At 45.6% G+C, this 14,553-nt stretch overlaps 2 protein-coding genes across 2 annotated transcripts; both read right to left on the bottom strand.

Annotated features, from left to right (window-relative positions):
* Positions 1 to 403: 403 nt before the first annotated feature.
* Positions 404 to 12,035, bottom strand: LOC135078006 (uncharacterized). The gene is made up of 8 exons (XM_063972555.1): positions 12,023 to 12,035; positions 11,666 to 11,779; positions 11,428 to 11,541; positions 11,190 to 11,303; positions 10,952 to 11,065; positions 8,525 to 8,728; positions 7,615 to 7,733; positions 404 to 553 (listed from the first exon to the last, which is right to left on the bottom strand). Exons 1-8 carry the CDS (start codon positions 12,033 to 12,035, stop codon positions 473 to 475), a joined length of 873 nt encoding a protein of 290 aa, XP_063828625.1. The 3' UTR covers positions 404 to 472.
* A 94-nt stretch (positions 12,036 to 12,129) lies between these two features.
* On the bottom strand, positions 12,130 to 13,348 carry LOC135085892 (uncharacterized). Its single transcript, XM_063980680.1, has 2 exons — positions 13,096 to 13,348; positions 12,130 to 12,483 (listed from the first exon to the last, which is right to left on the bottom strand). The coding sequence occupies exons 1-2, from the start codon at positions 13,204 to 13,206 to the stop codon at positions 12,151 to 12,153; spliced, it is 444 nt and encodes a 147-aa protein (XP_063836750.1). The 5' UTR covers positions 13,207 to 13,348; the 3' UTR covers positions 12,130 to 12,150.
* Positions 13,349 to 14,553: the final 1,205 nt, after the last annotated feature.

Genomic DNA, 14,553 nt, shown 5'->3' with positions numbered 1-14,553 from the left:
CTGAACATAATGAACTAAAAGACTTGTTGTCTACTTTTGCCACTTTCGGCGTTGCGAATTGCGAAAACGACGCTGACTGTACGAGGCCCGAGGGGTTAACGGGCTATTAAATAGTTATTTGTTTTGAATATTATCCTTCTACTATATCCTCCGTGGTTGAGGATTCCGGGTGAAGCTCGCTTCCACCTTCGGCCTGATCGTCACTTACCATCAGGTGAGATACAGACCAAGAGCTTCCTCGTTGTGGATAAAAAAAATTAATCTTTTTAATAAAAAAATGTGATGTGAATTTGGACTTAGGAAAAATTATCTTTTGAGATCTTTAAACAAATGGCCATTATTACCTTTCTTTCATGAAGAAAACAAAAAAACGAGAAAAAGACGACACAAATTAAAAATACCATTTGGAAAAATATCAATTTATTTATTCATAATTAGTAAACGGAATTGATTAGCAATAACTAGTGCTGTATTACAGCGGCGAGAACTGGATCATGCTCTTGATGTCTTTCAGGAGCACTTCGAGGAAACTGCGCTGTGCGGCTGGCTGGTTCTGCAATAAAAAAAATATGTACAGAAGACGGCATATTAATAAGGTAAAAGTTGTAGCATCTACTGATATCGTTTGCATCAATTTTTACTGAATAGAGTTTAAGTTTCACGCAATGAGTCACAATTGAAACTTTTTGTAAAGAAAGAGAACAGACAAATCCGTAATATTTGCGGGCACAATCTCACTTGCTGCCTTTGCGCTGCACGACGTGGCACAAAGCGTCAAATATTTTGTTTGTGCATAGTGTGAGTCATGTTATTGCGGCGGTGCAGCAAGTGTCGTTGCAGTTTAATTAGTAAGTGGCGTGCAGCGCAGTGACATATGACATTTTATGAACGCCTCATAGCATTGTTATATCTTCCAGTCTGGCTAAGGCGATTATCACACTGCGCCGCGCTCCGCCGCGGTACGCGGGACGACAGATTTAATCATTGTATGCAAGTACCTCAGTTTGTATAGAAAACACGCGCGGCACAACACACTGACAACGCGTCTACGCGCGGGATTTTTTATATGAAATCACGTGGACCGCGGCGGAGCGCGGCGCAGTGTGATAACCGCCTAACAACGAAAATGAGATTTCTGTGAACTAATTTATGATCAGTAGTGCACGCATGCTACAGGTATCGGTGTTGGTGGTTATGGTCATTGTCTACGCATCGTCTCGACTCGCCCTCCTGCTGCCCACATCACTACGTGCGCCGGAAGCCGGGCACAGCACTACAGCGGTCTGCGCGGGCAGCGGGAGGGGCGGCTCTCGGGAGCCGACCACTTGGACTTCCGCCCTCCGCGAACGCGCGTCGCGCAGCTTTGCATTTCTTGATTTCTTGTAATAACATGAAGAACTACCAGTAAACACCTATAAAATACAGTCCACTCTTTTCATTGAAGACCCTACGCTACAGTTTGGTCACTTCGCCGACGTTTTTACGAAGAATTCCAAGACGAATCTGCAAGGCGCACGTTCAAGAGGCCATTTTGAACACGACAACGCGTGGCGTCCCCGTGAGCCCCCGTCTGCAACAACTTTCAAGAAGGCAGCGGCACCTCGGCAACGGCATCCTGAGCTTCGACGGCACGCTGTGAGTTCGTTCCAAGTCATTTCCTTACCATTCCTACCTAATTTACACAAATTACAAGTGTTAAATCCTGAAATCCGCCATTTTTCTAGCTTCTTTTTCGAGTGTGCATCCGTGTTTCATATTTCTTTCGACATTCCATTATGTTTCCTTGCGTTGAGCACGTTTTTCTATTCGCACCTTGCTAAAAGTTTGTTTCTTAACTACTTATTACTGCTCGGCCTACGCGTCGCTTGGGGCCACAATCCGCCGGTCATTCGGCAAACGCCTTTATTGCAATTTATATGCACTATTTTCCAATCTTCAAGCCAAAAAACTGCTTCGATTGCACGTTTCCTTTATTCTGTTAATTTTTTATGGATGCTTTCACCTAATGACGCTAAAATCGTCATTCTATTCAACCTAACCTTACCTAACCACGTTTCTCATTTACCTTTACTTGTATTTTACAACTATTTTATTATTCCACTCACCTTGTGCAATTATTCATCAAAATGCCTAAAGACATTGAGCCAAAAGATGATGATAGAATTAAAAAACTTATAAAAATCAGAGGTTCAATGAAATGGAAAATAACACAATTCGATAATTTTTTCAAATTAGCTTCTTCCTATGAAAAGTTAAGTGATCTACACAAATCAGAATTAGAATGTCGTTTGTCCAAAATCGAAAACTTGTACTCAGATTTTGACATTTTACAGACCGAACTCGAAGAGTTATATGAACCTCCGGAGGAACAGTATGCAGAACGCGAATCCTTTGAAATGCAATACTACCAGCTCGTGTCCCATGCACGCCATTTGCTCGCTGAAAGTGAAGACAAAAACAGCACGGAAGGCTCCGTTGCTGGCTCCAAGAACAGGTCAGGTACCCTTGATCAATTTTCCAACCAATTTAATTTGCCCAAAATTAATATACCTACTTTCAGTGGTAGCTATTTGCACTGGCTCGAGTTCCGGGACACATTTTTATCAATGATCCATAGCAACGATAAAATTAGCAACATCAGTAAGTTTCATTACTTACGCGCCTCTCTACAAGGCAGTGCTGCAATAATCATTAAAAACATAGACTTTTCTGATGATAACTATCAAACTGCTTGGGATCTACTATGCGATAGGTATGATAACTCAAGATTGTTGGTAAACAATCATGTAAATGCATTGTTCAATGTTGAATCTTTAAATAAAGAGTCCAGTCAGGCCATTCGCCATCTCCTTGATGTCACAAACAAAAACATTAGGGCCCTCACCCTAATGAAACAGCCCACCCAATATTGGGACACACTAATAATTCACATAATGTCCAATAAATTGGATGTGGTAACCGCAAGACACTGGGAGGAACACAGAAACACACTTTCTGAAGCTCCTACATTAAATGTGTTCAATTCATTTCTGAGTAACCGGGCAGACCTTCTAGAAACATTAGAGGAAAATAAATCAAATACAGTCAAAACTGATCAACCAAAATCAAAAAACTTTTTAGTGGTCTCGGGTGGCTCTGTTACTCAAAATAAACAATCTAACCAATGCCCCATGTGTAAAGGTAACCATATTTTATTTCACTGTGACAAATTTAGGGAATTAACTATTGAGAAACGCATATCCAAAGTCAAAGATTTAAAGGTTTGCTTTAATTGTCTGCGGCTAGGTCACACAACCAACAAGTGTCGCTTATCTCATTGCAGGTACTGTAGATATAAACATAGTACCTTGCTGCACCTTGATAAAAGTGAACCTGTGCCTTCGCAGAGTGCTTTAAATACTGTAGAGAATGTTACTTTGCATAACTACACATCACAAAATACAATCAAGACCGTTGAGTCATCCCATGTTTTACTATCCACAGCGCTTGTAAAGGTGTGTGACACCGAAGGCAAGCCACACATTGCGAGGCTCCTGCTCGACAATGGCAGTACTGCGAACCTGATAACAAGCCATCTCTGCGCCAAGCTGGGGTTGTCGAGACGCGCGACGGGCTCCAAGGTACAAGGTATCTGCAACCAAAATATTAACACAACACAATCATGTAATGTTAAATTACAATCAATTTACAGTCATTATCAGTTGAACCTGGACTGTATTATTGTGCCTCAAATAACGAAATCCTTGCCATCTAACTTTATAAACATAAAGAATATTCCTATACCAACCGGTATCCAACTTGCTGACCCTCAGTTCAATGTCCCAGCTGAAATAGATATCTTAGTGGGAGCACAGGTCTTTTGGGAGGTGATTAGCAATAATTCAATTAATTTGGGCAAAGGCCAACCCAAACTTTGTGAAACACAGTTGGGATGGTTAATATCAGGCCATCTAGCACAGGCTCGTCAAGCCAAACATTCATGTCATTTTTTAAATGAAGATACTAACCTTACTAGATTCTGGGAATTAGACTCAATTAATACATCATTTTCAATGACCAATGAGGAGCGAGCCTGTGAAGAACATTTCTTAGCTAACACTTACCGCAATGAGGAGGGCCGCTTTGTTGTTACCATGCCACTAAAACGAGATCCACAGGACTTAGGCGACTCGTATTATATGGCTAAAACCAGATTTTTATCCCTAGAGCGTAGGTTTCAAAGGGATCCTGATTTCAAAGAACGTTATGTCGGTTTTATTCATGAGTATGAAGAATTAGGACACATGTCTGAAAATAAATTGTCTCCTCCAAAATTAATTCCTCAGGGTGTGAACTACTTCTTACCGCACCATGGGGTCCTACGCGAATCTAGTACTACCACTAAATTACGCACAGTCTTTGACGCCTCGGCTGCTTCAAGCTCGGGAGTGTCGCTTAACGACATTCAAATGATAGGTCCCACCGTTCAAGACGATTTGCTCTCTATCTTGATACGATTTCGCCAACATAAATTTGTTATTTCAGGGGACATCGAAAAAATGTATCGAGCAATAGAAATTAATCCTGTACAAAGACCTCTTCAACAAATATTGTTTCGATCAGACCCCTCTGAACCATTAAAAACATACACTCTCAACACCGTGACATACGGTACCGCTTCCGCTCCGTATCTAGCGACTAAATGTCTCACCACTTTAGCTAACACAGTCTCCGATAGCCATGTTAAGGAGTCTTTGTGTCATGACTTTTATGTTGATGACTACTTGAGTGGTAGTACAACCGAAAATGAGGTGATACAACTAACTAAGGGCATAATGTCTGTGCTATCATCTGCCAAGTTTAATTTAAGAAAATTGCAGTCTAATAGTAAAAAAATTCTAAAGGCACTTGGCCATAATGATTCTGGTTCCCACAACATAGTCTCTTTACATGAAAACAATGAAAATCCACCTACTAAGACCTTAGGCTTGCATTGGATGAGCTACTTAGACTTACTGTCATTTTCAATAAACATAAATTTATATGACAAAATCACCAAACGACACATACTATCTGTGATCAGCCAGATTTATGATCCACTTGGATTGGTGGGCCCCACCATAGTAGATGCAAAAATTATAATGCAAAAACTTTGGAAACATAAATTAGACTGGGACACAGAGGTTCCAGATGATATTAAATTACCTTGGACTTCATTTTCAAGTAGATTACATTACCTAAATAATGTTAAAATACCTCGTTGGATTTTACAGGATAATTACCGTCATGTTGAATTGCACATCTTTACAGATGCTTCTGAAAAAGCTTACGGAGCATGTATTTATGCTCGTTCCATTGGCACTGATGATGGAGTCCATGTTCAACTTATAGCTTCCAAAAATAAAGTCGCGCCTATAAAACCCACAACCATGCCTCGACTAGAGCTATGTGGGGCTCTATTAGGGGCAAGGTTATGTCATAAAATAATACAATCTTTACGATTACAAGTTACATGCAGATTTTGGTGTGATTCCACTATTGTACTAGGTTGGTTGCAGATGCCTGTACAGCGACTTAAACCTTTCGTTCGTAACCGGGTAAACGAAATAAACGAGACTACAGCTGGATGTCTGTGGAGCTACGTACCGTCTCTCGAGAATCCCGCTGATCTTGTTTCTCGCGGGGTGAAGGCTGATCTTATCAGCTCCGCCGGGCTGTGGTGGTCTGGGCCACAATACTTACAAAACCCTGAAAGTGCATGGCCTTCTAAACCCAACGAGAAGCAGAATCTGCCAGAGTTAGTCTGTCACTTAACACAAGACACTCAAAATTCAGACACGAGTTTACTTTCGGAAATCGTACATAAACATTCTAATTTGAAACGCTTATTACACATTGTAGCCTACATTAAACGATTTATTTTCAATTGCAAAAATAAGCAAAGTAAACTTACCGGTAGTTTGACTACAAATGAAATTCAGTCTTCTCAGTTTTTGATATTAAGACATTGTCAATCAGAAATGTTCACCGATGAACATAATCTACTTGTGTCAGGCAAATCTTTGCCAGCTAAAAATCGCCTTCTATCTCTGTCACCCTTTTTAGATTCCAATAACATTATAAGAGTAGGAGGTCGATTAGATAATTCTCCTTATACCTATGATCATAAACATCCAATACTATTGTGTAGTAAACATTACATTACTAAACTCATATTTAGGACACAACACTTAACGCTTCTTCATGCAGGACCGCTGTGCCTACTTGCTAATATACGCCAGACGTACTGGCCCCTCGGAGGTAGAAACCTCGCTAGGCAAACTGTAAATAAATGTGTTACATGTTTCAGAAATAAATGTAGAAATGTTCAACCAATCATGGGCCAGCTTCCTGCACAAAGAACAGAACTAGAGTTTCCATTTTTACACTGTTACGTGGATTACGCCGGGCCAGTGCACATAGCTGATAAGAAAGGGCGCGGTTGTAAATTGATTAAGGCTTACCTGTGTATTTTTGTCTGTTCAGCAGTCAAGGCAGTACATCTGGAGCTGGTTACGGAGCTGAGCAAAGAGGCGTACCTAGCCGCGTTAAGCCGCTTTGTATCCCGTAGAGGCAAACCACAATCTATTACTTCTGATAATGGAACTAACTTTGTCGGAGCTTGTAACGAGTTAACGTCTTTTCTGTCATCATCTAAAGTAGAGTCTGATTTGGCTGATGAAGGCATAAATTTTTACTTTACCCCGCCTTACTCTCCACATTTTAACGGACTAGCCGAAGCGGCTGTCCGATCTACCAAGCTTCACTTGAAAAATCTTTTTAAATTAACTCATTTTACTTATGAAGAGATGAACACATGTCTCACTCAAATTGAGGCTATTTTAAATTCTAGACCTATATCCCCCATGTCAAGGATCTGTAATCCTTCAGATCTCGTCCCCTTGACTCCGTCCCACTTCCTCGTCGGACGAACTCTCACAGCTGTCCCGTCTCCACAGGTAGCCGAGGATGCCAACCTGTCTACACTGAAGAGGTATCGCCGAGTGCAAGCCATACAGCAACACTTCTGGAAACGGTTCTCCAACGACTACGTGTCACTCCTCCAACTGAAGACGAAGTGGCGCCACGGGGACACACTGAAACCCGAGAGTCTCGTCCTAATAAAGGACAAAACTGCACCTCCTCTCATCTGGCTCCTAGGGAGGATAGTCAAGACCTACCCAGGAGTCGACGGGGTCAGCAGAGTGGCCGAAATTAGAACCAAGAAGGGCACAATTCGGCGAGGATTCAACAACATCTGCGTGCTGCCCCTGGATGATCATCCTTGAATTACTTCAACCCGGGGAGCCTGTCTACGCATCGTCTCGACTCGCCCTCCTGCTGCCCACATCACTACGTGCGCCGGAAGCCGGGCACAGCACTACAGCGGTCTGCGCGGGCAGCGGGAGGGGCGGCTCTCGGGAGCCGACCACTTGGACTTCCGCCCTCCGCGAACGCGCGTCGCGCAGCTTTGCATTTCTTGATTTCTTGTAATAACATGAAGAACTACCAGTAAACACCTATAAAATACAGTCCACTCTTTTCATTGAAGACCCTACGCTACAGTCATGGTTGGCGAAGGTGGTGGTGGTTTACCTTGGCGTTGTCGAGCAGGTCGTCGGTGAAGCGGTCGCTGAACACGCCCACGAGTCCCTTGCGCAGCTCCACCAGCTCGTCGCCGCCCGCGCCGCGCCACGCGCTGCCCAGCGTTAATGCTGCAAGAGTTATGGTAACTTTCAAATCGGCTCATGGTAAGACATTTAAAATCTTGTGATTGGGTTGTAGTTTAATATGGACAGTAAGTGATTTCACGCGTTGTTCTGCCTGCCTCTGCATGGGAAACGAATCTTAAAAAAACGGATATAAAGTAAAAGTCGTCACTAAGTGCCGTTTTAACGGCGTCAAGTTCCTGAAGGGTGAAAACTGACTATAAGAAAGAATGGAAAATCATAGTAGCTTAGTGCAAAGGATTTTTCTTTTGCACTAAGCTACTATGGACCTTGGTCAGCGGATTTTCTCAGATGAATCTATGCCGCCGTCTCGGGTAGGAGCTCATTGACAGTATGTCAGTGTACTCACAGTGGTCATCAGATGGTGCGCCGAGACGCAGGAATACTCTCAGGTGTGCCCATAGCAAGTACAACGCCGCGTCGGTCGCTAATCGCGCCAGCGCTAACGCTCGTCTTTGCTCCGCTACACATGCCTGAAGCTCACTCACGGCGCACGCACGTGCTTCCCAGGGAAAGACGTGAGTGTATCCTTGGAGAGTAGCTCCTATGTCAGTGTACTCACAGTGATCGTCAGAGGGTGCGGCGAGGCGTAGGAACACTCTCAGGTGTGCCCACAGCAGATATAGCGCCGCGTCGGCTGCTAACCGCGCCAGCGCCAACGCACGTCTCCGCTCCGCTACACGTGCTCGAAGCTCACTCACGGCGCACGCGCGCGCCTCCATTGGAGAGGAGACTGAAGTATCCTCGGAGAGTAGCTCCTATGTCAGTGTACTCACAGTGATCGTCAGAGGGTGCAGCAAGTCGCAGGAACACTCTCAGATGTGCCCATAGCAAGTACAATGCCGCGTCGGCCGCCAGCCGAGCCAGCGCTAACGCACGTCTCCGCTCCGCTACACGTGCGCGTAGCTCGCTGACAGCGCACGCACGTGCTTCCGCAGGGGACGATGCGGGTGTATCTTCAGGGAGGAGTTTCTTTATGTCTGCGGAATAAAGTAACAGATTACAATCAATTTTATTCAAAGTCAAAGCTTTTACTAATAAATTAGGCCCTTTATAGTGCGCTTATACATGTCCCAAATATAGCTTGCCCTACCACCACTTTGGGACAACATTATGGGCTAAAGCTGAGAAGTGGCGGAAGACACTCAGTCACCTTTGTCAGGTAACTTTATTGAGGGTTAAAGTTGCGGGATACGCCTAGATGTGGGTGGCTCAGGATTGGTCGTTAGAGAAGATCCCTGGGCTTGTCCAACAGTAGACGTCTTCAGGTTCAGGTTTGATCGCTGTTAATCCCACAGTCGTATCGTGGCAGTATCTGCGCCATCAGGGCCGGACCGTGAGTTTAGGGGGCCCTGGGCTAATACTACTTACTTAGGGACCCACCTCTTTCGCATTGTCGTCTATTTTTGACCCCTTCGGCCGTTAAGGAAACCGAAGTTAGGAAACTAGTTTCCTAAAAGCCTTTTTTTTTATACTTCTACGTAACTGGTTTCCTAAAAGGCTTTTTTTATACTTCTACGTAACTGGTTTCCTAAAAGTACTATGTTTCTGTTATTTCAGCCGCCTATGAAACTATAACCGGATTTACCCTCCATCCAGTACCCTTTGGCCGTTAAAGTAATAACTATGTATGTGACATTAATTAATAATAAGTATTACCAATCTATTCAAGAATAATAACAAATTCATTAGTCTAGTAGGCACTAGGCACGTATGCAGCCAGTGCATTCCCAGTATTAGACGAATAATAGGTACAGATAGAGATATGTCAATTGTCAATAATGAAGAATGTTCACTAATTTTGTTTTTTAGCTTTCTGTATTCTCTGTTAAAAATAAAAAATACACGTGAAAGAATTATTTCGATACGTCAATTAGTTTCCAAGATATTGAATTTTAAAAGTGCGGGTGGCGGCTGGCCCACCATTTTATGCGCGTGACGTCATATTACAGTGACTGGCTCATATTTGTATGGGTGGTATCTTGCAAGCTGAATTAAGACCCACTTCCAGGCAACCGATTAAGCTGAAATTTCGCAAACACATGTGATTTGGATGACCATGCAATATTATGATGACATGGAGCTGATCTGATGATGGAGCTGGAAGGTGGCCATAGGAACTCTATAATAAAACGACTTAAATCCATCGAGTTTGGGCTCGTTCGTTTTGTATTGATGAGTACTTTAATTCTATATAGTAATCAGGGTGTAATGATGGAGCTGGAAGGTAATTCGCAATAAAACGACACAATCGCATCAAGTTTGGGTTTGGTTCAATTTTAATTTCTGTGATGGGTCTGGGTGTTAATATGTATAATAAGTATGTATTTACAAAAAAAAATGTATTTAAGTATGTTTATATCCGTTTTCTAGTGAGCGGACACTGTGAATGTACGTCACGCGGGGTCACGTGACCGTCGGCGGGACTCAATATTTAAGCGAACTTTGAATGCCTATAAAATCATAACTACTGGGTATTTTTGAATGAAATAAAAACTAATGTATTTGTAAATGTAAAAGCCTAACCGTAACATAGGTTTTAAGTGATTTTGCATACCTAGTAACATTCTCAATTGTCAATAATTAGGTATTACAAAGATAGATGCAAGTATCACAGGATCCGCCGAGCCAAATGGTGGATCAGTGAACTTCAGCGTGCTATTAAATCCACTGATGGATCGAGATAGTAGATCCTACTGGACAGAGGGCGGATTTAACTACTCGACCAATTTTGAAATATTTGGATATAATCAAAACACTTAAAACAAAAAATAATCCATTTACTTAAAACATTAATAAAACATAAATACTCTTTTTGACATGAAATAAAACTAAAATAAAATATTAATCAACTTAAAATAAAAATGCATATGGAGCAATAACTTCTATACAGTGCCCCACAGTTATTAGTCCCTTTTCCTTAACAATAATCAATGTCAAGTGCATCATAGGTAATTAACTGATAGATGACGTCTTCTAAAACGATAACTGGCCAGACATACAAAAGTGGTTGATAAGTAATTCAGTTACGTAGAAGTATATAAAAAGCCTTTTAGGAAACCAGTTACGTAAAAGTATAAAAAAAGCCTTTTAGGAAACCAGTTACGTAGAAGTATAAAAAAAGGCTTTTAGGAAACTAGTTTCCTAACTTCGGTTTCCTCAACGGCCGAAGGGGATCCGGCCCTATGCGCCACGACACTCACCGTCCAGCGTCATGGTGGGCACGGCGAGCAGCTGGTGCTGCGCCGTGTGCACGCGCTTGTCGTAGGCCTGCGCGCTGTCGCTAGTGCCGCAGCAGCGCCAGTAGCGCCGCGACACTCACCGTCCAGCGTCATGGTGGGCACGGCGAGCAGCTGGTGCTGCGCCGTGTGCACGCGCTTGTCGTAGGCCTGCGCGCTGTCGCTAGTGCCGCAGCAGCGCCAGTAGCGCCGCGACACTCACCGTCCAGCGTCATGGTGGGCACGGCGAGCAGCTGGTGCTGCGCCGTGTGCACGCGCTTGTCGTAGGCCTGCGCGCTGTCGCTAGTGCCGCAGCAGCGCCAGTAGCGCCGCGACACTCACCGTCCAGCGTCATGGTGGGCACGGCGAGCAGCTGGTGCTGCGCCGTGTGCACGCGCTTGTCGTAGGCCTGCGCGCTGTCGCTAGTGCCGCAGCAGCGCCAGTAGCGCCGCGACACTCACCGTCCAGCGTCATGGTGGGCACGGCGAGCAGCTGGTGCTGCGCCGTGTGCACGCGCTTGTCGTAGGCCTGCGCGCTGTCGCTAGTGCCGCAGCAGCGCCAGTAGCGCCGCGACACTCACCGTCCAGCGTCATGGTGGGCACGGCGAGCAGCTGGTGCTGCGCCGTGTGCACGCGCTTGTCGTAGGCCTGCGCGCTGTCGCTAGTGCCGCAGCAGCGCCAGTAGCGCCGCGACACTCACCGTCCAGCGTCATGGTGGGCACGGCGAGCAGCTGGTGCTGCGCCGTGTGCACGCGCTTGTCGTAGGCCTGCGCGCTGTCGCTAGTGCCGCAGCAGCGCCAGTAGCGCCGCGACACTCACCGTCCAGCGTCATGGTGGGCACGGCGAGCAGCTGGTGCTGCGCCGTGTGCACGCGCTTGTCGTAGGCCTGCGCGCTGTCGCTAGTGCCGCAGCAGCGCCAGTAGCGCCGCGACACTCACCGTCCAGCGTCATGGTGGGCACGGCGAGCAGCTGGTGCTGCGCCGTGTGCACGCGCTTGTCGTAGGCCTGCGCGCTGTCGCTAGTGCCGCAGCAGCGCCAGTAGCGCCGCGACACTCACCGTCCAGCGTCATGGTGGGCACGGCGAGCAGCTGGTGCTGCGCCGTGTGCACGCGCTTGTCGTAGGCCTGCGCGCTGTCGCTAGTGCCGCAGCAGCGCCAGTAGCGCCGCGACACTCACCGTCCAGCGTCATGGTGGGCACGGCGAGCAGCTGGTGCTGCGCCGTGTGCACGCGCTTGTCGTAGGCCTGCGCGCTGTCGCTAGTGCCGCAGCAGCGCCAGTAGCGCCGCGACACTCACCGTCCAGCGTCATGGTGGGCACGGCGAGCAGCTGGTGCTGCGCCGTGTGCACGCGCTTGTCGTAGGCCTGCGCGCTGTCGCGAGCGTGCCGCAGCAGCGCCAGTAGGGCCCCGAGGTGCGGACCGGCGTCGGCGCCGCTGGCGTGCAGCGCGGGCCGGAATAACGCACGCGTGCCGTCGTGCTCGATCATGTTGCGCGCGAACGTCAGGAGGTTGCACACGATCTGAAACGCGACTAGTCAATAGGCAAACCCCTCCGAAACAAATGAATGAGGGCTATCGTTTTAGCGCTCACCAGTTAGCGCCACTGTAGAGTAAGGTCCTGTCACTTGCTAGTAGCGAAGACAGTGGCACCAACTGGTGAGTGCGAAAGTGGTAGAAGGACTATCGCATTTGCACTCATCAAGATGGCGCCACTGTATAGTAAGGTCCTGTCAATCGCCAGGGGTGCCAACTGTTAAGTATAAAAACGATAGCCCTCATTAGAGCCCTCGCCCACGGCGAATTTTTGTAGCGATGCAGTCGTAGCGCGTTAGCATCACTTCTGAAGTGCGTTGCAAATGCAAAAGCCGTGGGCGAGGGCCCTTAGACTAACGCTAACGGGACTATTCCCACAGCTGCAACTCCTGTGTAACCAGGATCTACAGCTTGACCGCCAGTAAAAACCCAACCAGTGAAGGTCAAGTTTGTCCCGGGGGAAAGATTGGACCCGCAACGAAATTAATCAGAAGAACATAGGACTTCAAAGTAAAGGTTCGACTTCGCGCTTCGACAGGAAAGCGCATATCTTTGCGAGTAGTCATCGTTCGTAGGAGAACTTGTGTTTAAAAACTCACCTTATAATACAGTATGTTCTGATCCTGTTGCTGATTGGCAGGCGGCTGGTTGTACTGGTGCGGCGGGGGCGCAGCGAACCGCGGTATGAGCGCTAGCACGAGCGAGTGCATTCTCTGTAGCGCTGCCGAGCTGTGCTGAAGCGCTGTGTCGCCGCTGACCGCTTCTATTACAGCGTAGTCGGACGCTCGAGCTATTACTGACGTTAGAGCTTCTGCTTCGATCAGCAATTCTTGGGGTGAGTTCGGATTGGCCGCCCTGGTTTTAAAAGTATTTTGAGTTATTCATACTAAGAGTATTTAATAGCTAGCTAAAAAGAAGAAAGGCAGAGGACTTATACGGTGGACAATGGATAACGTTTCTATAGATTTGGAACGAGCTCAGATCACCGACCAGGCAACCTAAGACTGTCTTGGCGCCTTAAAAAAAAGAGAGTCGCCTTCAATTTTAATAGGAAAAGGCACAGAAGGAGAAGAAGACTCGTACAATTTTTTTATGAATTTTTCGTTTTAACAACTGCGTCTTACCTGAGCACCATGTCGACACACTCAGCGTGGCTGAGCAGCAAATGTGTGACGTGTATGACGCAGCTGTGGTTCTGCGTGCCGAGGGTTGTCAGCAGCGCGTCGCATAACGCCAACGCTGGCACTAGGATTTGACGGAATCTGTAACAAACACATTCTTATGTATTCAACAGTCATACGACAACGGTGATCTGAAAAAGATCTACATAAAAAATCTTAAAACAGTGTGCTTGCTCACCATGAGTTTAGTGCTCGCTAGCGACAGCGTAAAAAAATGGCATTAAAATGTATGATAGATTGTAGAGCGCCCCTAGCGGCTACTTTTAAGAACTAAAATCTTCATAGATTTTTTAGGCTCTAGCGAGCACACCCAACCTAAACTCATGGCAAGCACACAGTGTGCTTACCATGACTTTACGTTAGGTGTGCTCGCTAGCGAGTATGCCAAAAAAATCTATGAAGATTTTAGTTCTTAATAGTAGCCACTAGGGGCGCTTTACAAACTGCCATACATTTAATGTCATTTTTAGGGTTCCGTACCTCATAAGGAAAAAACGGAACCCTTATAGGATCACTTTGTTGTCCGTCCGTCCGTCTGTCAAGACCCTTTATCTCAAGAACGCGTGAACGTATCAAGCTGAAATTCACATGAAATACTCAGGTCTATTGTCCCTTTAAGCTGTGAAAATATCAAACTTCTAAGCCAAGCCAATCAAAAGATACAGCCGATTATGTCGATATTTTCAACAAATTTTCGACACTCGCAAAGGAATCAAAACCTACAGGATACTTCCCGTAAACTCAGAATCTTGAAATTTGGCATAAAGCATTGTCATATAATGCAAATATAGGAAAAATTGCGAAAATTACATTTTTTTAGTTATATAATATAATAAAAATATTTTAATAAAATGAAACTTACTACCTTATTTCTCA

This window comes from Ostrinia nubilalis, chromosome 2, assembly GCF_963855985.1.
Source record: "Ostrinia nubilalis chromosome 2, ilOstNubi1.1, whole genome shotgun sequence".
Classification (NCBI taxonomy): Eukaryota; Metazoa; Arthropoda; class Insecta; order Lepidoptera; family Crambidae; genus Ostrinia; species Ostrinia nubilalis.
This window is presented reverse-complemented; position numbering and strand designations above follow the sequence as displayed.